This window comes from Salmo salar, chromosome ssa14 (assembly GCF_905237065.1).
Source record: "Salmo salar chromosome ssa14, Ssal_v3.1, whole genome shotgun sequence".
Classification (NCBI taxonomy): domain Eukaryota; kingdom Metazoa; phylum Chordata; class Actinopteri; order Salmoniformes; family Salmonidae; genus Salmo; species Salmo salar.
The window spans coordinates 19,840,091-19,867,433 of NC_059455.1; the positions used below are offsets into that span (position 1 = coordinate 19,840,091).

Here is a 27,343-nt window from a genome sequence, read left to right on the forward strand (position 1 = left end):
GCTGTGCGACAAAGAGAACCTTGTACACAGCAGTGTGTTTAGATCCAGGTGGTGGTTTTGGCAGAAGCAACTTTTACATATCCAAAAACATGTGTAAAAACTCGGGGCTCCCGAGTGGCGCAGCATTCTAAGGTACTGCATCTCAGTGCTTGAGGCGTCGCTACAGACACCCTGGTTCGATTCCAGGCTGTATCCCAACCGGCTGTGATTGGGAGTCCCATAGGGCGGTGCGCAATTGGCCCAGCGTCGTCCGGGTTTTGGCCGGGGTAGGCCGTCATTGTAAATAAGAATTTGTTCTTAACTGACTTGCCTAGTTAAAGGTTAAATAAAAAAACGGCATACTAGTCTGCAGTGTTCTGTCTGTTCCACCCATGGGAAAGGCCTCTGTACTCTAGTACCAGTTGTTGTGGTGATTGTGGTCTGGCCAGGCTGTGCTGTAGGTAACTCGGTCCTTCTCCCCCCCCAGGGATGGACCCCTCTGTGCCCCACGAGAGAAGAACCCCTGTCACCCCCGGGTCCTCCTCTCGCTACCACCGCCGCCGCTCCTCTGGCTCCCGGGACGAACGCTACAGATCAGGTAGGACAACGACACCTTTCAACGTCACACAAAGGCACTTCAAACAACAATCAATAAGCATTTCTATCAACTCCCTCTTACTGCCAAGAGTTGCTGAATTTCCTTTTTACTTCAGTTGGCATCTTGGTTTGGAAAGCGAGGTAGTGGCAGTTTCTTTCCCTCAACCCAAACAGTAGCACAAACCTCAACATCCTGTTATATAGTTTGTAGTTATTGCCAGTTACTATAGGATAGTGTTGGAGCAATAATGGAGCTCTACATTTTTACTACTAAATAAAATGTCTAGGTTTGTGGTAACAGAATTAACTCGGATTACCAAACGCTTTGTTTTTATCAAGTCAAATTTTGTTTGTCACATGCGCCGAATACAACAGTGAAATGCTTACTTACTATCCCTTAACCAACAATGCAGACGTTTTATTTACCCGTTAATGCTGTTTAATGTTTATCACTCTTATTTTAGACCAATGAACCACTTGTGTTATTACCAGCTCAACAGCTTGCTTCATTAGTAGTCACCCCCCCCCCCCCCTCGCTCTCTTGCTCTTTTCTCTCTCTCCTACAAATGACTCTGCTTCAACATACCAGCCACAGATTCTGGCACTGCGCTCCAGCCTCATTTTAGAAACACATTGATGGTCTCAAATGTCACCCTAACCCCTATATATTGTGCTACTTTTGACCAGAGCTCTGCTACACATTATGTAGAGAATAGGGTGCTTCGCAACAGTCCTAACTGTAGTCCAGTTGGCAACCACGACTAGAGTCTGTAGTAACAACAACTGCCAAGCACCGATAGAAAACCTGCGTTTGATTTACTGGTGTGACACAATACCCATTGTAACATGCCAGTACTATAGTCTATAAAAACTGGACCATGGGGTTGAATCATGGGTTTTGTTGTTTTACCAGTGCTTAGCCTTCCACACAGCTATTGATGCTCTTATGTTTTCAAATCTGTAATTGCCCATTATCTGGCTAAACACAATGATCTCACGTTAAGCCCCAGTTGTCTGAGGACATTATTCAGACCCAGGCATAGAGGGAGCCAATGGACACAGAGGTCCCTAAAATACAGCCCTATTAAAAACAGGATTCATGTTGAATTAAAGAATACCTGACAACCAACAAGGCTTTGTATGCATCCCAAATGGTACCATATTACCTATATAGTGCACTCATTCTGACTTTTGACCAGAGCCCTACGGGCTCAAAGTAGTGCACTATAAAGGGAATAGGGTGCCATTTGGGAAAGAAATGTACTCTGTTCTCCATGGCCATTACTAAACAGGTCCACTAAAGCATCATGACGTAAAGGGTGTAGGTTACTGGCAATTGTTTTTCCTCACGAGAACCAAGCTCTTTGGTAAGATGAATTAACTTAGTGTGAGATGTCTTGTTTTTTGTGAGCAGCCAACAGAGGTGGAGTCCCCAGTGTATAAGAAAGACTATCACTTTGAGAGGAGTAGCAGTGACCAATTTAGCTTCTTACTGTACATGCACTGTGGCTCTTCTGAAGTCGTTTTTCATCAATGTTCGGAGTGATGGTTACAGCCCAATCTTCCATGCTTTTTAAAAAGTGGCTACAGGCATGGAATTGTTCTTAGATTATATGTTAGATTCTTTTGGGCCGGTTTCCCGGACACACAACCGTTTCCCGGTCTAGTGGGCATGTTTAAAAGGCATGTTCAATAGAGATTGTCTATTGAAAGTGTTAATTAGTCCAAGACTAATCTGTGTCTGGGGAAACTGGTTCATAGTGTTTAGTAAAATATAGCATACACCTTACACTATTTTCACAGAATTGAGTTACAAAGTTACATTTCACTTAAGTGTTCCCAAAATAAAGATGAAATCTGAGTTTGTGACAACAGGTCTTCCAACATGTCCGTCCTGCTGTGTGTTGCAGATGTCCACACAGAGGCTGTGCAGGCAGCTCTGGCCAAACAGAAGGAGCGTGGTAAGATGGCAGTACCCATGCCCTCCAAGCGCCGCTCCCTGGTCGTGCAGTCCTCCATGGATGCCTACACTCCCCCAGGTGAGGAACATATAGGACTCCAAGGTAATGTCATAGCTGCCTGGGACTACCTCACTGTGTGTGTGTGTGTGTGTGTGTGCTTGAATATGCTTGAATATGGGTGTAGGGTAGGGTTGATTGGCGGGAACCCGGTTACTGGGCTTTACCGCCAAAAACCACTCCCTTTTCCCAGGATAAATAACTGCGAGAAACCTGTAAATCATATGAACAGCATGGCTTGAAATGTAACTTTTTTAAAATGATATTCAATGTCTAAATCTGGCTTCTCTACGGCCTCTGCATGATGAATCAACACTCAGGGTGGGGACAGACGGCCCATCTCAGTATGGACCACAGTTCACAATGCATGTAGACCTATCATCTCATCATGGTAACTTTTTCCTTGCAACGGGTAGGCGTACATTTGCTGCAGCATAGCCTATGATACAGTAATATAAAGACCGAATGTGCGTCTTTACACATCTCAACCTGGCTTTTGGGGGTCACCTTGTTTAAAAAAATAAAAATAGTTATTATTACTGAATGTTTTATTGCAGCTGCAGAGTTTTAAAACAGCCTATCACTTGAATAGCGTTGCTTTAAATCAGTGCACGGGCGAGCTCGCTCCCTCTCTCTCTCGCTCTCGCGCTCTCCGTCAACTCCATTCAAATTGTATCCAAAATGGATAGTCCTGTTCTAGAATGATACTGTGTAAAGCCCTATATAGATGTCCTAGCCTACCTCTTTCAGGTAATGAATGCAATGCAGTATTAGACTTATTTAGCTAATTAATGATGGGTTGTGCATAATAAGCCTCTAACTTATAGCCTCTGACTCTTATAGCCTCTGAACCTGTGCTACGCTGGCATCTACTTAAATAACATTCCTTAGCTCTTGGAGTCCCATGCAGGAAAAGCTAGATGAGAATAGCTTGCTGGACATGATTTCTGTAGAATTTCTTATGCCAATGGACTATTTGAAGAGGGACACAAGCTATTTTTACTGAATGTTAAGTACAGCAGCCAATAGAAGTCACGGGTAGTTTTGAAAGACGAGTGAACACGCGGTGGTGGTAAGCTATTAATTCAGACCATAACCATTCAGATGGTGGTAGACTATAGCAGTCATTAATTCAGACCCATAACCATTCAGATGGTGGTAGACTATAGCAGTTATTAATTCAGACCCATAACCATTCAGACCCATAACCATTCAGATGGTGGTAGACTATAGCAGTTATTAATTCAGACCCATAACCATTCAGACCCATTCAGATGGTGGTAGACTATAGCAGTTATTAATTCAGACCCATAACCATTCAGACCCATAACCATTCAGATGGTGGTAGACTATAGCAGTTATTAATTCAGACCCATAACCATTCTGATGGTGGTAGACTATAGCAGTTATTAATTCAGACCCATAACCATTCAGACCCATAACCATTCAGATGGTAGTAGACTATAGCAGTTATTAATTCAGACCCATAACCATTCAGACCCATAACCATTCAGATGGTGGTAGACTATAGCAGTTATTAATTCAGACCCATAACCATTCAGACCCATTCAGATGGTGGTAGACTATAGCAGTTATTAATTCAGACCCATAACCATTCAGACCCATAACCATTCAGATGGTGGTAGACTATAGCAGTTATTAATTCAGACCCATAACCATTCTGATGGTGGTAGACTATAGCAGTTATTAATTCAGACCCATAACCATTCAGACCCATAACCATTCAGATGGTAGTAGACTATAGCAGTTATTAATTCAGACCCATAACCATTCAGATGGTGGTAGACTATAGCAGTTATTAATTCAGACCCATAACCATTCTGATGGTGGTAGACTATAACAGTTATTAATTCAGACCCATAACCATTCAGATGGTGGTAGACTATAGCAGTAATTAATTCAGACCCATAACCATTCAGACCCATAACCATTCAGATGGTGGTAGACTATAGCAGTTATTAATTCAGACCCATAACCATTCAGATGGTGGTAGACTATAGCAGTTATTAATTCAGACCCATAACCATTCAGATGGTGGTAGACTATAGCAGTAATTAATTCAGACCCATAACCATTCAGACCCCATTCAGATGGTGGTAGACTATAGCAGTTATTAATTCAGACCCATAACCATTCAGATGGTGGTAGACTATAGCAGTTATTAATTCAGACCCATAACATTCAGGGAGAGTATTAATTCAGACCCATAACCATTCAGATGGTGGTAGACTATAGCAGTTATTAATTCAGACCCATAACCATTCAGATGGTGGTAGACTATAGCAGTTATTAATTCAGACCCATAACCATTCAGATGGTGGTAGACTATAGCAGTAATTAATTCAGACCCATAACCATTCAGACCCATAACCATTCAGATGGTGGTAGACTATAGCAGTTATTAATTCAGACCCATAACCATTCAGATGGTGGTAGACTATAACAGTTATTAATTCAGACCCATAACCATTCAGATGGTGGTAGACTATAGCAGTAATTAATTCAGACCCATAACCATTCAGACCCATAACCATTCAGATGGTGGTAGACTATAGCAGTTATTAATTCAGACCCATAACCATTCAGATGGTGGTAGACTATAGCAGTTATTAATTCAGACCCATAACCATTCAGACCCATAACCATTCAGATGGTAGTAGACTATAGCAGTTATTAATTCAGACCCATAACCATTCAGATGGTGGTAGACTATAGCAGTTATTAATTCAGACCCATAACCATTCAGACCCATTCAGATGGTGGTAGACTATAGCAGTTATTAATTCAGACCCATAACCATTCAGATGGTGGTAGACTATAGCAGTTATTAATTCAGACCCATAACCATTCAGATGGTGGTAGACTATAGCAGTTATTAATTCAGACCCATAACCATTCAGATGGTGGTAGGCAATAGCAGTTATTAATTCAGACCCATAACCATTCAGATGGTGGTAGGCTATAGCAGTTATTAATTCAGACCCATAACCATTCAGATGGTGGTAGGCTATAGCAGTTATTAATTCAGACCCATAACCATTCAGATGGTGGTAGGCTATAGCAGTTATTAATTCAGACCCATAACCATTCAGATGGTGGTAGGCTATAGCAGTTATTAATTCAGACCCATAACCATTCAGATGGTGGTAGGCTATAGCAGTTATTAATTCAGACCCATAACCATTCAGATGGTGGTAGGCAATAGCAGTTATTAATTCAGACCCATAACCATTCAGATGGTGGTAGGCTATAGCAGTTATTAATTCAGACCCATAACCATTTAGATGGTGGTAGGCTATAGCAGTTATTAATTCAGACCCATAACCATTCAGATGGTGGTAGGCTATAGCAGTTATTAATTCAGACCCATAACCATTCAGACCCATAACCATTCAGATGGTAGTAGACTATAGCAGTTATTAATTCAGACCCATAACCATTCAGATGGTGGTAGACTATAGCAGTTATTAATTCAGACCCATAACCATTCAGACCCATAACCATTCAGATGGTGGTAGACTATAGCAGTTATTAATTCAGACCCATAACCATTCAGATGGTGGTAGACTATAGCAGTAATTAATTCAGACCCATAACCATTCAGACCCATAACCATTCAGATGGTGGTAGACTATAGCAGTTATTAATTCAGACCCATAAGACCCATTCAGATGGTGGTAGACTATAGCAGTTATTAATTCAGACCCATAACCATTCAGATGGTGGTAGACTATAGCAGTTATTAATTCAGACCCATAATTAGACCCATTCAGATGGTGGTAGGCTATAGCAGTTATTAATTCAGACCCATAACCATTCAGATGGTGGTAGGCAATAGCAGTTATTAATTCAGACCCATAACCATTCAGATGGTGGTAGGCTATAGCAGTTATTAATTCAGACCCATAACCATTCAGATGGTGGTAGGCTATAGCAGTTATTAATTCAGACCCATAACCATTCAGATGGTGGTAGGCTATAGCAGTTATTAATTCAGACCCATAACCATTCAGATGGTGGTAGACTACAGCAGTTATTAATTCAGACCCATAACCATTCAGATGGTGGTAGACTATAGCAGTTATTAATTCAGACCCATAACCATTCAGACCCATAACCATTCAGATGGTAGTAGACTATAGCAGTTATTAATTCAGACCCATAACCATTCAGATGGTGGTAGACTATAGCAGTTATTAATTCAGACCCATAACCATTCAGACCCATAACCATTCAGATGGTGGTAGACTATAGCAGTTATTAATTCAGACCCATAACCATTCAGATGGTGGTAGACTATAGCAGTAATTAATTCAGACCCATAACCATTCAGACCCATAACCATTCAGATGGTGGTAGACTATAGCAGTTATTAATTCAGACCCATAACCATTCAGACCCATTCAGATGGTGGTAGACTATAGCAGTTATTAATTCAGACCCATAACCATTCAGATGGTGGTAGACTATAGCAGTTATTAATTCAGACCCATAACCATTCAGATGGTAGTAGACTATAGCAGTTATTAATTCAGACCCATAACCATTCAGACCCATAACCATTCAGATGGTGGTAGACTATAGCAGTTATTAATTCAGACCCATAACCATTCAGATGGTGGTAGACTATAACAGTTATTAATTCAGACCCATAACCATTCAGATGGTGGTAGACTATAGCAGTTATTAATTCAGACCCATAACCATTCAGATGGTGGTAGACTATAGCAGTAATTAATTCAGACCCATAACCATTCAGACCCATAACCATTCAGATGGTGGTAGACTATAGCAGTTATTAATTCAGACCCATAACCATTCAGACCCATTCAGATGGTGGTAGACTATAGCAGTTATTAATTCAGACCCATAACCATTCAGATGGTGGTAGACTATAGCAGTTATTAATTCAGACCCATAACCATTCAGATGGTGGTAGGCTATAGCAGTTATTAATTCAGACCCATAACCATTCAGATGGTGGTAGGCAATAGCAGTTATTAATTCAGACCCATAAGCATTCAGATGGTGGTAGGCTATAGCAGTTATTAATTCAGACCCATAACCATTCAGATGGTGGTAGGCTATAGCAGTTATTAATTCAGACCCATAACCATTCAGATGGTGGTAGGCTATAGCAGTTATTAATTCAGACCCATAACCATTCAGATGGTGGTAGACTACAGCAGTTATTAATTCAGACCCATAACCATTCAGATGGTGGTAGACTATAGCAGTTATTAATTCAGACCCATAACCATTCAGACCCATAACCATTCAGATGGTAGTAGACTATAGCAGTTATTAATTCAGACCCATAACCATTCAGATGGTGGTAGACTATAGCAGTTATTAATTCAGACCCATAACCATTCAGACCCATAACCATTCAGATGGTGGTAGACTATAGCAGTTATTAATTCAGACCCATAACCATTCAGATGGTGGTAGACTATAGCAGTAATTAATTCAGACCCATAACCATTCAGACCCATAACCATTCAGATGGTGGTAGACTATAGCAGTTATTAATTCAGACCCATAACCATTCAGACCCATTCAGATGGTGGTAGACTATAGCAGTTATTAATTCAGACCCATAACCATTCAGATGGTGGTAGACTATAGCAGTTATTAATTCAGACCCATAACCATTCAGATGGTAGTAGACTATAGCAGTTATTAATTCAGACCCATAACCATTCAGACCCATAACCATTCAGATGGTGGTAGACTATAGCAGTTATTAATTCAGACCCATAACCATTCAGATGGTGGTAGACTATAACAGTTATTAATTCAGACCCATAACCATTCAGATGGTGGTAGACTATAGCAGTAATTATTTCAGACCCATAACCATTCAGACCCATAACCATTCAGATGGTAGTAGACTATAGCAGTTATTAATTCAGACCCATAACCATTCAGATGGTGGTAGACTATAGCAGTTATTAATTCAGACCCATAACCATTCTGATGGTGGTAGACTATAGCAGTTATTAATTCAGACCCATAACCATTCAGATGGTAGTAGACTATAGCAGTTATTAATTCAGACCCATAACCATTCAGATGGTGGTAGACTATAGCAGTTATTAATTCAGACCCATAACCATTCTGATGGTGGTAGACTATAGCAGTTATTAATTCAGACCCATAACCATTCAGACCCATAACCATTCAGATGGTAGTAGACTATAGCAGTTATTAATTCAGACCCATAACCATTCAGATGGTGGTAGACTATAGCAGTTATTAATTCAGACCCATAACCATTCAGATGGTGGTAGACTATAGCAGTAATTAATTCAGACCCATAACCATTCAGACCCATAACCATTCAGATGGTGGTAGACTATAGCAGTTATTAATTCAGACCCATAACCATTCAGATGGTGGTAGACTATAGCAGTTATTAATTCAGACCCATAACCATTCAGACCCATAACCATTCAGATGGTAGTAGACTATAGCAGTTATTAATTCAGACCCATAACCATTCAGATGGTGGTAGACTATAGCAGTTATTAATTCAGACCCATAACCATTCAGATGGTGGTAGACTATAGCAGTTATTAATTCAGACCCATAACCATTCAGACCCATTCAGATGGTGGTAGACTATAGCAGTTATTAATTCAGACCCATAACCATTCAGATGGTGGTAGACTATAGCAGTTATTAATTCAGACCCATAACCATTCTGATGGTGGTAGACTATAGCAGTTATTAATTCAGACCCATAACCATTCAGATGGTGGTAGACTATAGCAGTTATTAATTCAGACCCATAACCATTCAGATGGTGGTAGACTATAGCAGTTATTAATTCAGACCCATAACCATTCAGATGGTGGTAGACTATAGCAGTTATTAATTCAGACCCATAACCATTCAGACCCATAACCATTCAGATGGTGGTAGACTATAGCAGTTATTAATTCAGACCCATAACCATTCAGATGGTGGTAGACTATAACAGTTATTAATTCAGACCCATAACCATTCAGATGGTGGTAGACTATAGCAGTAATTAATTCAGACCCATAACCATTCAGACCCATAACCATTCAGATGGTGGTAGACTATAGCAGTTATTAATTCAGACCCATAACCATTCAGATGGTGGTAGACTATAGCAGTTATTAATTCAGACCCATAACCATTCAGACCCATAACCATTCAGATGGTAGTAGACTATAGCAGTTATTAATTCAGACCCATAACCATTCTGATGGTGGTAGACTATAGCAGTTATTAATTCAGACCCATAACCATTCAGATGGTGGTAGACTATAGCAGTTATTAATTCAGACCCATAACCATTCAGATGGTAGTAGACTATAGCAGTTATTAATTCAGACCCATAACCATTCAGATGGTGGTAGACTATAGCAGTTATTAATTCAGACCCATAACCATTCAGACCCATTCAGATGGTGGTAGACTATAGCAGTTATTAATTCAGACCCATAACCATTCAGATGGTGGTAGACTATAGCAGTTATTAATTCAGACCCATAACCATTCAGACCCATAACCATTCAGATGGTGGTAGACTATAGCAGTTATTAATTCAGACCCATAACCATTCAGATGGTGGTAGACTATAGCAGTTATTAATTCAGACCCATAACCATTCAGATGGTGGTAGACTATAGCAGTTATTAATTCAGACCCATAACCATTCAGATGGTGGTAGGCAATAGCAGTTATTAATTCAGACCCATAACCATTCAGATGGTGGTAGACTATAGCAGTAATTAATTCAGACCCATAACCATTCAGACCCATAACCATTCAGATGGTGGTAGACTATAGCAGTTATTAATTCAGACCCATAACCATTCAGATGGTGGTAGACTATAGCAGTAATTAATTCAGACCCATAACCATTCAGACCCATAACCATTCAGATGGTGGTAGACTACAGCAGTTATTAATTCAGACCCATAACCATTCAGACCCATTCAGATGGTGGTAGACTATAGCAGTTATTAATTCAGACCCATAACCATTCAGATGGTGGTAGGCTATAGCAGTTATTAATTCAGACCCATAACCATTCAGATGGTGGTAGGCAATAGCAGTTATTAATTCAGACCCATAACCATTCAGATGGTGGTAGGCTATAGCAGTTATTAATTCAGACCCATAACCATTCAGATGGTGGTAGGCTATAGCAGTTATTAATTCAGACCCATAACCATTCAGATGGTGGTAGGCTATAGCAGTTATTAATTCAGACCCATAACCATTCAGATGGTGGTAGACTACAGCAGTTATTAATTCAGACCCATAACCATTCAGATGGTGGTAGACTATAGCAGTTATTAATTCAGACCCATAACCATTCAGACCCATAACCATTCAGATGGTAGACTATAGCAGTTATTAATTCAGACCCATAACCATTCAGATGGTGGTAGACTATAGCAGTTATTAACATAAATTCAGACCCATAACCATTCAGATGGTGGTAGACTATAGCAGTTATTAATTCAGACCCATAACCATTCAGATGGTGGTAGACTATAGCAGTAATTAATTCAGACCCATAACCATTCAGACCCATAACCATTCAGATGGTGGTAGACTATAGCAGTTATTAATTCAGACCCATAACCATTCAGACCCATTCAGATGGTGGTAGACTATAGCAGTTATTAATTCAGACCCATAACCATTCAGATGGTGGTAGACTATAGCAGTTATTAATTCAGACCCATAACCATTCAGATGGTGGTAGACTATAGCAGTTATTAATTCAGACCCATAACCATTCAGATGGTAGTAGACTATAGCAGTTATTAATTCAGACCCATAACCATTCAGATGGTGGTAGACTATAGCAGTTATTAATTCAGACCCATAACCATTCAGACCCATAACCATTCAGATGGTGGTAGACTATAGCAGTTATTAATTCAGACCCATAACCATTCAGATGGTGGTAGACTATAGCAGTTATTAATTCAGACCCATAACCATTCAGATGGTAGTAGACTATAGCAGTTATTAATTCAGACCCATAACCATTCAGATGGTGGTAGACTATAGCAGTTATTAATTCAGACCCATAACCATTCAGATGGTAGTAGACTATAGCAGTTATTAATTCAGACCCATAACCATTCAGATGGTGGTAGACTATAGCAGTTATTAATTCAGACCCATAACCATTCAGATGGTGGTAGACTATAGCAGTTATTAATTCAGACCCATAACCATTCTGATGGTGGTAGACTATAGCAGTTATTAATTCAGACCCATAACCATTCAGATGGTAGTAGACTATAGCAGTTATTAATTCAGACCCATAACCATTCAGATGGTGGTAGACTATAGCAGTTATTAATTCAGACCCATAACCATTCAGATGGTGGTAGACTATAGCAGTTATTAATTCAGACCCATAACCATTCAGACCCATAACCATTCAGATGGTGGTAGACTATAGCAGTTATTAATTCAGACCCATAACCATTCAGATGGTGGTAGACTATAGCAGTTATTAATTCAGACCCATAACCATTCAGATGGTGGTAGACTATAGCAGTTATTAATTCAGACCCATAACCATTCAGACCCATAACCATTCAGATGGTGGTAGACTATAGCAGTTATTAATTCAGACCCATAACCATTCAGATGGTGGTAGGCTATAGCAGTTATTAATTCAGACCCATAACCATTCAGATGGTGGTAGGCTATAGCAGTTATTAATTCAGACCCATAACCATTCAGATGGTGGTAGGCTATAGCAGTTATTAATTCAGACCCATAACCATTCAGATGGTGGTAGGCAATAGCAGTTATTAATTCAGACCCATAACCATTCAGATGGTGGTAGGCTATAGCAGTTATTAATTCAGACCCATAACCATTCAGATGGTGGTAGGCTATAGCAGTTATTAATTCAGACCCATAACCATTCAGATGGTGGTAGGCTATAGCAGTTATTAATTCAGACCCATAACCATTCAGATGGTGGTAGGCTATAGCAGTTATTAATTCAGACCCATAACCATTCAGATGGTGGTAGGCAATAGCAGTTATTAATTCAGACCCATAACCATTCAGATGGTGGTAGGCTATAGCAGTTATTAATTCAGACCCATAACCATTCAGATGGTGGTAGGCTATAGCAGTTATTAATTCAGACCCATAACCATTCAGATGGTGGTAGGCTATAGCAGTTATTAATTCAGACCCATAACCATTCAGATGGTGGTAGGCTATAGCAGTTATTAATTCAGACCCATAACCATTCAGATGGTGGTAGGCTATAGCAGTTATTAATTCAGACCCATAACCATTCAGATGGTGGTAGGCTATAGCAGTTATTAATTCAGACCCATAACCATTCAGATGGTGGTAGGCTATAGCAGTTATTAATTCAGACCCATAACCATTCAGATGGTGGTAGGCTATAGCAGTTATTAATTCAGACCCATAACCATTCAGATGGTGGTAGACTACAGCAGTTATTAATTCAGACCCATAACCATTCAGATGGTGGTAGACTATAGCAGTTATTAATTCAGACCCATAACCATTCAGATGGTGGTAGACTATAGCAGTTATTAATTCAGACCCATAATCATTCAATCTTCGTGAAGAGAAGTGAAAGCCTTTTGCTTTGAAAGCGAGGAGGGATGAAGCAACAATAGAGTAATAACATTAGGGGAGATATTATGAAAGGTGTATATATGCATCAGACAACTAATTATACAACTAGGCCCTATTATATTTCAATACTAAAATCTAATTCGCTAGACTATACCTTTGTAAGCTGCATGTGCTGCACCAGAATCACATGTTCTCTTCTGCTTTATCATAATACAAAACAGTACAGTATAATACATTCAACAAGATTAGCCTACTGGAGCTAGTTTCATTTATTTACCCAAGAGAGCATATAGCTAGCTACGTCTGTGAGTTTTTGTTTTTCTGTTGTGCGTAATGTGCAGTAACCTATATCTTATATATGTATTGGGTAATGGCACAATCATTTGGGCTTTTTTGGGCTTGGGCTCATAAAATGTATTTTTAATATACTGTAGGGCTCATGAAATGTATTTAATATATGGCTTATATGCCACCAGCCTGTCTCCCCCCCCCACTAACTCACTGATGCAGTGTCTCACCCATGTGTCTGTACATGTCATGTCTGCCAGTCAATTCAATATGTCTGCCAGTCAATTCAATCAGCCTGGGTTGGCAAAGCATCTATTTATCACAAATTGATGTTGTCATCAGAAGCTCCTTTCCACAGTGTCCTTTTTTTTTTTTTCTTTATCTACATTATTTCTTGATTGGATGTAATTACAACGGAATGAGTCAATTTGAAAGAGTGATTGACGTTAAAGTATGATTATGTTGTCTCTTGTTTTTTGGGGGATAGTATCTATTAGATGCAGTACAACAGGGCTTCAACACAGCAGTTTAAATCTTCAGTCTCCTAGTATTCTACCACTAGAGTCGATGGCACTCCAGACCGTCTTAGATAAAACGTCCCCAGTCTGTCAGTGGAGCAGATGATTGGGGCAGAAAGAAGCCAATATTGACATGGTGTCATAGATGACCATGGGAGTGGTTAAGTCACTCTGAAACGGTTACTCGTGCTAGCTAAAAACAAGCTGCCACTGACGAGCTGCCATTTCAGACCCTTGGCTAACATAAGAGAGCTGAACCACAGAATTAGGTTGCGTCTCAAATGGCACCCTATTCTCTATATAGTGCACTACTTTTGACCAGGGCCCATAGGACTAAAGTAGTGCACTATAACGCTCAGCTTCTAGAAGGAGTAGTGTGGTTAATGATACTAGCTAGCTGAAAGGTAGAGCTCATTTCTCCCTTTGCCATATCCCACTAACCTGCCACATCAACAACATGTCATATACTGTAGAGCTGTAAGAATGTAACAGCTAGAATGTAGCATGGCATGCCCCCACCCAGCCAGAGGTTTATGGAGTAGAGAGTATCTTTATAAGAGAGGGGGAGAGAGCAGTGTTAAGTAGCCATTATGGCATTTGCATTAGGGCTGAAGGCTGGGACCGAGGCGTCTACAGGGATTCCTTTACTGAACACGCACCACGCAGGAAATCACGACAGGCACATTTTCAGATGATTCCGAATGAGCAGGCAGGCAGAGTTCTTGTAAGGCAGCGCAAACTGCCCCTTGAGGGAGAAGGAACAGTGACACAGCACTCACAGCGTGTTGGTGCCTGACTGCCTGCGAGGCTGGGGGCGTTCAGGGACACCAGAGCCACTCACACACATCGTATCAAGCAAGGCAAGCAGCCTTATTCCACTGGAGCACAGCCTGCCAATGACAATTAGAATATGGACTCCTTGTCTTCTAGTCTGTCTGTCTAATTAATTAGTATCGTGATTAGTATAACGCTTTTTTTTTTCTTTTTTTTTTGTACATGGCTTTGCACCGTTTCTGTGTGTAACGTGCTGATAATGATGAGTGGCAGTGCATACAGCTCATTACAATGTTATCAGCTGTGGCTGTTACTGAGGGACAAACAAAAAGAAAAGCAACTGCTCTATTCCTGTGTGTGTGTGTGTGTGTGTGTGTGTGGTGTACCACACCACCACCTTATCTCAGCAGTCAAAGCCTAATCAATTTAATTAACATGAAATTAGCACAGGACCGGCTACAAAGAGTTTAAGATTTTGTCCGTCATCTTCGTCCAATATTAGATTCGGATTAGGATTGGAATGGTCACTAATCCAGCTACATGAATTGGTTTTCCCGAATAGGATGCCATATCGGATATATGCACGTACACACACCCGCCCATGTCCTTATACTGAGGTCCTCTGATGTCTGGCTTCTTAGAATCATTACATGTATTGAGGATCCCTAGAGGGCTTAGTCTTCAGGGGCTCATCAGAGACTTCCCGTGTGTGTGTGTGTGCGCACATCTGGGTGTGTGTGTGTAATATGATTAGGTGGTTGCCTGGCAGCAGTGTATTTTTGCCATCAAGTGGTGCTGGCCCTATGCACACAGCCTCTGACAAGCTTTCCTGCCTTGCAAGCTAGCGCTGCCCGACCTGAGACTGTCACTCAGACAGAGGCCCAGACTAAAACAGTAGAAACTGGAGCTAGCATCCAGAAATAGTGGCACTGTCAACAACTGTAGCAGATAGGTTAGTTCTCCACATGCCATATTGGTCCACTGTAAAACAATGCGCTTGATGGAGGATTTGAATTTCACCAATGAGGAACCAACAGCCACAACAAAGCATCACTAAGAGCTGAGACCTGGAGGGCCAGTTGCAGCAGTTCCTGTTTAAGCGCAGCATGGCGGGGCGGCAGCTCTCAGATAGGGCTGTCAGGGGACTATTGTGCCACGCCACACGGCTGCTCTCTTATCTGTCCCAGTGTCAACAACGCAGGAGAGCCCAGCTGTGAACAGACTGACAGCTGTCACTGACACTGCCCTGACAACAACACCAGCCAGCCAATTAAAGAGGGCTTTACGACACACTGCTGGCCAATCAAATGTCAGGCTGTTTCCCGGCCAATGGCGGGGCTGGGCTGTGTTGTTAATCTGCTCTGTCTCCTGTGTTTGTGCAGGCAGGGTAGGCAGAAGGAGAGAGGATGGAACCCTAGTGACCTGAAGGGTGTTGGAGCCGGTATTCACTGCAGGCTGGAGGAGACCTCCCTTAGCCCAGCAAAGGTTACCGTCTCTCCCACTGCTGTCACTGGCAAAGACAGTGTGTCAGCCCCTCAGTGTCAGAGAGAGGCTCACAGACATACTGAGAACTAGACTAGATAACACATGTTTTTTCAGACATTTTACTGGCCAGAAATATATATATTATATTTGATGTGCACTCATAAAACCTATTCAGTTAATGTAGGCTTTTTATGTTATCTTTTTTGCTGATTTCTATTTTCCCAGAATTTATCACGTTACATTTCTATATTCAACATTTTGCCCATGCAGATTTGACATTTACTAGAAAAGGTCAACTGGTTCGAGGCTGCTGTATTGTTTACTAGCTTAGGTTGATAAGGTGCTAGGCTGAAGTGTAATTGGAGGACTGTACACACGCACAGACACACACCGAGAGAGAGCCAGGCCCATCCTGTTGTTTATCTCTCTCAGTAGGTCACTCTGCAGTGCACCTGGTTCTTAAATGGCTCGTTATGATCCAGCCTCTCTCCCTCTGTTCGTTCCTCTCATCCCTCAGACACCCTCCGCTGGCCCCCGGCAGACCCTGTCCTGTCGCAGTATGCAAAATGCATGCAAAATAAAGTACACAAAGAAACCCACTCCCTCCTCCCCAGACTCAGCCACTGACTGGCTAGGGTTTAAAAACATCCCTGAGTGGAGAGTAGTGATTATTAGCTCTGTAGGAGTGACAGTGTTTGGGCTGAGACTGTCTGGGTGTTGCGGTGGATTTGGGTGCATGAAAGTGAGTCAGCCTAATGATGTGAGGTGCAGGGCTGTGAGGGCTATAGGGAAAGGGCTCCTCCTGACTGAGTCTGATACAGTGGAAGGAAGCCATTCTCCCCTTCACTGTCAGGATCAGGTTTCTGTCAACTCTGATTTGCATGCTTTCTGTGGAGTGCACCTGTAGCCTACAGGTAGGGAGCAGGGTGTATAGCCTCTACCAGGCTTTCACCTCACCTTCGGTATGAAAGCCTGTGGAAGTTCTTGTCAGGAGGAGGCTAAAAGAAGATGGAGGGTATCCAAGCTATTTGCCCCTCCCAACAATTGGAATAGGCACATTCAAACACAGGCGGAGATTCAAAACCGAAAGCCAATCATTTTCAATGGTGCCCACAAGGGGTAGTGTCATTACAAACAATGATATAAAATATTATTCACAAAAATGCTAGCACCGTAAACTAGCTTACTCTGAATAATTCTGAAGAGGGATGGATGTGGTTATTTTTTTTCAATCACTTCTACTCACAGCCCTTCATCACAGTTCCACTCATACCTACTTCCCCAGGCTCTGGAGCACAACATGCGAGAGGTCTGGAAGCTGAAGCTAGTGGCGGGGTTATGCTATGGGGGAAAGGACATCTCCTTATGGCATAGCCCGAGTTTCTCTATTTGTTGTGCAAATGTCTGACAATGACGTGTGTGTGTGTGCAAATGTACGCATGTTCATGTGTTTCTACCCGCCGTCGTAGACCCCCTCTCTAATTCCCCTCTCGGCTCTTCTTCCCCCCCCTCTCTCTCCAGACACGTCGTCGGGCTCGGAGGGCGAGGGCTCCATGCAGGGTGAAGGCACACCAACCTCCAGCCAGAGCAGCATCAACATGGAGAACTGGATCAGCCGAGCCATCCACGGCTCCACCACCTCCTCCACCACCTCCTCCTCCTCCACTCAGAGCGGAGGGAGCGGGGCGGCCAGCCGCCTAGCAGACGTCATGGGCCAGACGCACCTTGGTAAGTCAGGTAAACTACCCTTCAACTATAACCTACACACCTACTTACATCTATCTACCTCTGTGTTTGTCTTGCCTACCTCTCTTGTTGGCTTTCTAACTCAATACCCCCAGGGTGTGTGTGTGTGTGTGTGTGTGTGTTATCACCCCTCACCCATCCTGTTCCAACCCCTAAGGCATGCAGCCACAACACTAGCCTGCTCTTCCAGTGTTACTTTCTATTAATTGCATGCTACCCTCATTCCCCTGACAAAGATGACCTTCTAGACTTGGTTAACCCCCCTAGGGTAGTTGTATGGCCAGTGCATAATACATAAACAATTCAAAATAGTGAAAAATAATTGTTGTAGCCTATTTACTCCCTATGTAGTATATATATATATATATTTTTAATAGTTTAAGACCGGAGGGCTATCACCATGAAGTACCACTGTTGTCTGTGTAGACTGTTCCAGTGGCCAGTCTGTTTTCATGCTGCTGACAGTTTAAATACCATCAGACAGTCAGCCCCCTGCCAGGTGGACAGCGCTAGTAGACAGTTAGGACTAGGAGACAGACCATCAGAGCTATTTGGCCCTATTATGATCTACAAATATCAAACTGTGGGAGCTCTTTGAAGACGCTTTAGAGAGGCATGTCTTTTGACCAGAGCTTGTTGTAGGTCCATTCATACCAACAAGCACATGAGTAGCTTTCTCACCAGTCCTTGGTGTTCAGAGGTGTTCCCATGACAATCAGCTTACACACATAGCTGTTTTGTTGTCACAACATGACATGGTGTGTTGTGTGTGTCACTGACTGACTGTAGTGTATTCTAGTCCTGCTCTCTCTGCTAGGTGTGTTATTGAAGAGGAGGATATCCTTTCCTGTGTGTGACGGTTACGACTCTGTTTTCCTCTTCGCTCCTGTTTTGAGGCCAAAACAAACCAGCTCCCCAGTGTATGTGTGCTGGCTTTTTAAAAGGCTTCCCTTCATCCCCCTCTCCCTCCCTCCCTCCCATTTAGTGTGGTTCTGCCTGTCCATGTAGATAAGTTGCTTTTCTCCATGCCCCTTACCGCGACCGTTATCCATGGGTCCGTCCCAAATGGCACCCTATTCCCTATATAGTTCACTACTTTTGACCAGAACCCTATGGGCCCTGGTCAAAAGTAGTGCACTATACATGGAATAAGGGACCATTTGGGACGAAGACTGTATTTTCCATCTCTCCATATCGCTGATGCCTCTTTTGCTGAGAGACACTGCAGAGAGGCCTTCCTCCATCTGGGTACAGTAGTGCCTTGGTTTGGCTCTGTGTGGTTGCCGTAGTCTGGATTTAAGGTTCTGGTTTTCCCCTCACATGCAGGGCCCATTGCTCACCTCTCTCTGAAGAGGAAAACTAGGAAGGTCCTGGGTCCTCCAGTCACAGTAGAGAATGGGAACACAGGTCCAGGTCCTGTGGTGCGCCGGTCTTGTGAGTTTGGATCAGGTGGATCAGAGCTCGTCTGGCAACAGCCCCCTCTGGAGAAGCAGGGTCAGTATCCCACTATCCCAGACCACCGTGCAGTCAGTGCCCCCCTGCCTTCACCTCCCTGCCCTGCTCTGACCCAGCCCCCATTTGCTTTGTGATGATCAAGTGTGGCGTTCATTGACGAAGTGGTGTGTCCTTGGCTCTTACTACAGTTGTGTGAAAAGATGGGAGATAGAGGAGAAGTGATGCTAACCCATGGTTAGCTTTGGCTAATGACTGCTGTGATCGCATGAAGCAGTGTGTTTATGCTTTCATGCTTGTGAATGATAGCCAAGATGCTGATGGAAAATCAATAATAATATTACAGGGAAACGGTAAGGTCTGGAAAGCAGTGTATATGACAAATGGCACCCTACTTCCTATATAGTGTACTACTTGTGACCAGGGCCGACAGGGTTCTGGTCGAAGTAGTGCATATGTAGGGAATAGGGTGCTATTTGGGATGCAACCCAATTTTTATTTTTTTTGCTTTCATGGCTGTGAAATATTTGTGTTAATGGTGAGAAATACATGTATTTGTTTGCTTGGCAAGATAAGAGTGTTCAAGAATGCTTTTTATCTTTGACACAAAGCAGATTGATAGTTGCTCCAGTTACGTGGAGGTGGTGCTTGCTGCAAAATGTATTCTGTCTGCTTTTAGACACTTCTCTGCCCTCCCAATCTTCCACATGGATACAGACATTCATGTTGGCAGTGTACACTTTAAATCTGAACTTTAGGCAGGTGGCACATTGTTTTAAGTAGTCTGTTTAAAATGCTCTGTGCAATTTACTTTTGGTGCCAAAACTCTGCTGGATGCTTAAAGAACCCACTGAACCAGCATTGAAGAATGCTTTGATTGAACCCATCTGTTATCCCGTCAGTCACTATTCTGCAGGGAGAGTGAATTATTGAAATGTGTTGTTTATATCCAACGACAAAAGAAAAGAATCCCCAGGTGGAAGTAGATGGATGTTCTGAAAACAAAGGCTTGGTCCACACTCTAATCAACTATTAGTTAACATCTGAGACCACCACAGAAACCATTAACACAATTCTGGAAGGGTTCCCATTCCTAATGGAATCAAGTTTTGCAGTCTGTGCTTGTGTTCCGGGATAATTACAGTACATTGCATGACGCACCTATCCATACGTTGATAGATACAGTATGGCAACGCGGCCTATGTGACGACCCATAGGGATTCCATTGCAGGACAGTGTGTACCTGACATGGTCAAATAGAGAGTAGAAGATAACATGGCTATATATATGGAGTAGAAAATAACATGGCTATATATATGGAGTAGAAAATAACATGGCTATATACAGTGAGGGGGAAAAAAGTATTTGATCCCCTGCTGATTTTGTACGTTTGCCCACTGACAAAGAAATGATCAGTCTAATTTTAATGGTAGGTTTATTTGAACAGTGAGACAGAATAACAACAAAAAAATCCAGAAAAACACACCCTTGTTGGCAATCAGAGGTCAGACGTTTCTTGTGGTTGGCCACCAGGGTTGCACACATCTCAGGAGGGATTTTGTCCCACTCCTCTTTGCAGATCTTCTCCAAGTCATTAAGGTTTCGAGGCTGACGTTTGGCAACTCGAACCTTCAGCTCCCTCCACAGATTTTCTATGGGATTAAGGTCTGGAGACTGGCTAGGCCACCTCTTACATCTAGGCGTTCCGCTAGCGGAACCCCTAGCCAACAGCCAATGGGATCGCATGGCGCGAAATACAAAAACCTGAAAAATCCAATAATTTCAATTTTTCAAACATATGACTATTTTACACCATTTGAAAGATAAACCTCTCCTGAATCCAACCACGTTGTCCGATTTTCAAAAAGGCTTTACAGCGAAAGCAAAACATTAGATTATGTTAGGAGAGTACATAGACCAAAATAACCACACAGCCATTTTCCAAGCAAGCATATGAAGCTAAATGAAGCAGTAACCTTTGATCTTCATCAGATGACACTCCTAGGACATTGTTATACAATACATGTATGTTTTGTTCAATCAAGTTCATATTTATATCCAAAAACAGCTTTTTACATTGTCGCGTGATGTTCAGAAAATGTATTCCCACCAAAAACTTCTGGTGAATTGACAAAAATATGAATCATAAACGTTGACAAAATACATAACAATTATTTTAAGAATTATAGATACAGAACTCCGTTATGCAACCGCTGTGTCAGATTTTAAAATAGTTTTTCGGCGAAAGCACATTTTTCAATATTCTGAGTACATAGCTCGCCATCACGGTGAGCTATTCAGACACCCGCCAAGTTCGGGGTAAACTAAACTCAGAATTAGTATTAGAAATATTGTATTACCTTTGCTGATCTTCGTCAGAATGCACTCCCAGGACTGCTACTTCCACAAGAAATGTTGTTTTTGGTCGAAATAATCCATAGTTATGTCCAAATACCTCCATTTTGTACGTGCGTTCAGGTCACTATCCAAAGGGTAACACGCGAGCACATTGAGACACAAAAAGTCAAAATGGTCCATTACCATACTTAGAAGCATGTCAAACGCTGTTTAAAATCAATTTTTATGGTATTTTTTTACGTAAAATTGCGATAATATTCCAACCGGACAATAGTGTATTCATTCAAGGAGGAAAAGAAAAAACAGCGTGCTCACGGGAACGCACATATCCAATCTTTTTGTCCCCAGGCAGACCACTCAGTAACTGAGCTACTATACTCTGCCCAGTGACAGGGGAATGGGGACTAGAAAGAACTACATTTCTCAGATCCTACACTCCCTGGTTGAATTTCTCTCAGGTTTTTGCCTGCCATATGAGTTCTGTTATACTCAGACACCATTCAAACAGTTTTAGAAACTTCAGTGTTTTCTATCCAAATCTACTAATAATATGCATATTCTCGTTTCTGGGCAAGAGTAGTAACCAGTTTAAATCGGGTATGTTTTTTTCATCCGGCTGTGAAAATACTGCCCCCTATCCATATCAGGTTAAGGTGCTTCTTCTTGAGCCACTCCTTTGTTGCCTTGGCCGTGTGTTTTGGGTCTTTGTCATGCTGGAATACCCATCCACGACCCATTTTCAATGCACTGGCTGAGGGAAGGAGGTTCTCACCCAAGATTTGACGGTACATGGCCCCGTCCATCGTCCCTTTGATGCGGTGAAGTTGTCCTGTCCCCTTAGCAGAAAAACACCCCCAAAGCATAATGTTTCCAATTCCATGTTTGACGGTGGGGATGGTGTTCTTGGGGTCATAGGCAGCATTCCTCCTCCTCCAAACACGGCGAGTTGAGTTGATGCCAAAGAGCTCCATTTTGGTCTCATCTGACCACAACACTTTCACTCAGTTGTCCTCTGAATCATTCAGATGTTCATTGGCAAACTTCAGACGGGCATGTATATGTATTCTTGAGCAGGGGGACCTTGCGGGCGCTGCAGGATTTCAGTCCTTCACGGCGTAGTGGGTTACCAGTTGTTTTCTTGGTGACTATGGTCCCAGCTGCCTTGATCATTGACAAGATCCTCCCGTGTAGTTCTGGGCTTATTCCTCACCGTTCTCATGATCATTGCAACTCCACGAGGTGAGATCTTGCATGGCCGAGGGAGATTGACAGTTCTTTTGTGTTTCTTCCATTTGCGAATAATCGCACCAAATGTTGGCACCTTCTCACCAAGCTGCTTGGCGATGGTCTTGTAGCCCATTCCAGCCTTGTGTAGGTCTACAATCTTGTCCCTGACATCGTTGGAGAGTTCTTTGGTCTTGGCCATGGTGGAGAGTTTTGAATCTGATTGATTGCTTCTGTGGACAGGTCTTTTATACAGGTAACAAGCTGAGATTAGGCGCACTCCCTTTAAGAGTGTGTTCCTAATCGCAGCTCGTTACCTGTATGAAAGACACCTGGGAGCCAGAAATCTTTCTGAATGAGAGGGGGTCAAATACTTATTTCCCTCATTTAAAATGCAAATCAACTTATAACATTTTTGACATGCATTTTTCTGGATTTTTTTTGTTATTATTCTGTCTCTCACTGTTCAAATAAACCTACCATTAAAATGATAGACTGATCATTTCTTTGTCATTGGGCAAACGTACAAAATCAGCAGGGGATCAAATACTTTTTTCCCCTCACTGTATAGGGAGTAGAAAATAACATGGCTATATATAGGGAGTCGAAAATAACATGGCTATATATAAGGGGTTATCCCAGAAACCCTGGACCCACTCCAATTTGCATACCGCTCCAACAGATCCACAGATGCAATCCCTATTGCACTCCACACTGCCCTTTCCCAACTGGACAAAAGGAACACCTATGTAAGAATGCTATTCATTGACTACAGCTCAGCGTTCAACACCATAGTGCCCTCAAAGCTCATCACTAAGCTAAGGACCCTGGGACTAAACATCTCCCTCTGCAACTGGATCCTGGACTTCCTGACGGGCCTCCCCCAGGTGATAAGGGTAGGTAACAACACAACCGTCACGCTGATCCTCAACACTGGGGCCTCGGGTACGTGCTCAGTCCCTTCCTGTACTCCCTGTTCACTCATGACTGCACGGCCAGGCACGACTCCAACACCATCATTCAGTTTGCTGATGACACAACAGTGGTAGGCCTGATCACCAACGATGAGTGACAGCCCTGGGTAAATCATTTGAATTCTATCACTTTTTGACAGCAACCCTTTTGATTTGAACAAAACCTTCTGTACATGTTTGCCTATAGGGAGGAGGTCAGAGACCTGACCATGTGGTGCAAGGACAACAACCTCTTCCCCCAATGTGATCAAGACAAAGGAGATGATTGTGGACTATAGGAAAAGGAGGACCGAGCACCCCCCCCCCCATTTCTCATTGACGGGGCTGCAGTGGAGCAGGTTGAGAGCTTCAAGTTCCTTGGTGTCCAAATCACCAACAAAGTGACATGGTCCAAGCACACCAAGACAGTCATGAAGAGGGCACGACAAAGCCTATTTCCCCTCAGGAGACTAATGATTTTGGCATGGGTCCTCAGATCCTCAAAAGGTTTTTCAGCTGCACCATTGAGAGCATCCTGGCGGGTTGCATCACTGCCTGGTATGGCAACTGCTCGGCCTCTGACCGCAAGGCGCAACAGAGGGTAGTGAGTACGGCCCAGTACATCACCGGGGCCAAGCTTCCTGCCATCCAGGACCTCTATACCAGGCGGTGTCAGCAGAAGGCCCTAAAAACTGTGTGAGTGCAATAGAGATTGCATCATCGGTGGATCTGTTGGGGTGGTATGCAAATTTGACTGGGTCCAAGGTTTCTGGGATGATGGTGTTGATATCAGCCATGACCAGCCTTTCAAAGCATCACTGTCGCGCTCGCTCTCTGTGTCGCGCTCATTCTCTCACTCTCTCTCACACAGCTCTGAAGGCATTAGGAATATGACTTTCTCGCACATTAGCACTGTGAAGTTTTATATTTATTTACAGTAGTCTTTTCTCCGGTTACATAAGCAGCTACTGGCTTATTCTAGGGAGTGGGGGAGGGTGAGCGAGCGACTAAGTGGGGGCGGCAGTGATGTTGTCCTTGGTCTGACATTGTCAATATGAGTCTTGTTTAATCTATTGGGGTCTGGAGCCCTCCACCTATCCCATTAATCTAACCTCACACTGGTGGTCTCAAATGGCACCCTGATCCCTATGATGCACACTACTTTTGACCAGGGCGCATAGGACTCTGGTCAAAAGTAGTGCACTATATAAGGAATGGGGTGCCATATGAGACACAGCCTATACATGGTGGAAGGTGAGATGATACATTATATTTTCATAAATCTGTAGATGTGAAGTTTTGGGAAGCTCTTATCCTATTGGCCTATATAGGCACATTAGACGTTCATGATGAATTGTCACTGAAAATAAGATTCCTTATTGCAGACAGTGTGATGGTCTGAATGAGATTGCTCTGACATGCATCTGGTTACCAGTTCTTATAGGTAAGTGCTATGTGTGCTAGCTGGTGTTTCATCCAATTTAGTGTATGTATGGTCCTTGACTGGGGATGTAGTGTTTTGCCGTGGAAAGAGACTGAGTACTGGGAATGTAAAGGAAAGACAGTGAGGGACCTCATTGAAATTCCTTTGTGGTTTCTCCTCCCAATTGGTGTCTGGAATTATATTACACGCTCATCCACTTCAGTTGGAGTCAAAATCTAGCAGGAAGAGGAAGTAACGTCTGATGTGTGAATGCACCATTTTGTAAGTCGCTCTGGATAAGAGCGTCTGCTAAATGACTTAAATGTAATGTAAATGTAATTATGTTTTTTTATGTTGTCATGGCAGTATGACGGGAGAAAACAACATGAATTCACGGCTACTTTACCATGGTTACAAGATTATCGTGACACCGACAATTATGGATGAAGATCGTCATGAAAATAAAAATAACATACATTTTTTTTTGCGTAAAATAAGTGGCACAAACAGCTGTCTGAAAACGAGACGGCCCGGGCAATTGTGTGGTTGAGTCCGTTTCCACGGTAACATTAACTCTTTTTACAACGCGATGACGTTGCGGTCATTTGGCTGATCAATAACTGTCAACCCGAAATTCCATGACCGTCACAGCCCTTTTCACGGCATGATTAGACTTTCAACAACATCTGCCACTTGAAAGAATCTGAAATGAAATACAAGTCGAGGAGCGGGAGAGAGAAATGTAGATATATTTTTCACATTGAAAGATAATGTCACATGTGGGAAGTCTCAGAGAGGCGGAAGCACTGCGTTAATTATGTAATGTTGAAGCATTTGGAGGAATTATGTTATGGCCAGGGGATTGAAGAGTGGGCGGTGATGATTACAAACATATTTCCATGAAGTGCATCAAATCTCCTGCAGCTCCACTACTGGATTTAAAGGGGCAATCTGGGATTGCCCCTTTAAAACTGAAGAATATTAGACTGAAGAATATAACTTATAAATGCAACTTATAAATGCCTTAATGATCATGAGCTTAGTTACATTTTCTTCCCCCATTGGAGGCCAAAATATAAACTTGTTTTACCTTTTGCCTCTGCTGTTTACCAAAAAAGTGTGTGTGTGTGTGTGTGTGTCAGCTTTGTTTTGTTTGAATCCCAGCTCAGTGGCAGGTAGCATAGCGGTTAAGAGCGTTGGGCCAGTAGCTGAAAGGTCACTGGTTCGAATCTCTGGGCTGACTCGCTGAAAAATCTGTCTGTGCACTTGAGCAAGGCACTTAACTCTAATTGCTCCTTTAAGTTGCTCTGGATAAGAGCGTCTACTAAATGACGAATGTTTAAAAAAAAAATACAATAAATTTAGATCAACCCTTTAATCACAATCTGACTGAAGGAGAGGCTGGTGGCCTGGGGACGTGACGATCAGCTTGGTGACTCATACATGGACAACTTAATACACAGAATTAGTTTGTTTGACTTTGTTGTCATAGTTATATATTTGTATTAGTTAGCGTGGTCCCACACATTCAATCTTATGTACACATCACATAGAAATGTGTGTAGCAGAGATGTATGCGCCGCTATAGGGCTAGTAAAGTTCACAAATCAGTCTAAGTCAATGTATTGTATGTGAGTTACAATGGCTGTGCCACGTAGCCACGATATTCAGATGATATTTTCATCAGAATAAAATAGTTTTTGGGTCATTGCAGAGGTACATCCGTCTCGTGGAGTGGATGGACTTAGTGGTGTTCACTACCTCGTCTTCAAACACCACTAATCTGTTTCCAAAGGGAAACTAGATAGAGGGCTCCTAAAATGCAAATGAGGTGACATGAAACACTTTCAGTGCGATATCATAACAGATCAT

The 27,343-nt window shown here is 42.3% G+C and overlaps 1 protein-coding gene across 23 annotated transcripts in view; it reads left to right on the forward strand.

Annotated features, from left to right (window-relative positions):
- LOC106568825 (disco-interacting protein 2 homolog C) overlaps positions 1 to 27,343 on the forward strand; it is a 254,879-nt gene that overhangs the window by 162,204 nt on the left and 65,332 nt on the right. For 13 of the 23 annotated variants that reach the window (XM_045694041.1, XM_045694044.1, XM_045694045.1 and 10 more), the window contains 4 exons: positions 467 to 577; positions 2,487 to 2,639; positions 17,837 to 18,052; positions 19,388 to 19,555. In XM_045694041.1, the coding sequence (XP_045549997.1) occupies positions 467 to 577; positions 2,487 to 2,639; positions 17,837 to 18,052; positions 19,388 to 19,555 (648 nt within the window). The remainder of the gene's footprint in view (positions 1 to 466; positions 578 to 2,486; positions 2,640 to 17,836; positions 18,053 to 19,387; positions 19,556 to 27,343) is intronic. The other 10 variants (XM_045694061.1, XM_045694062.1, XM_045694063.1 and 7 more) reach the window with 6 other exon arrangements.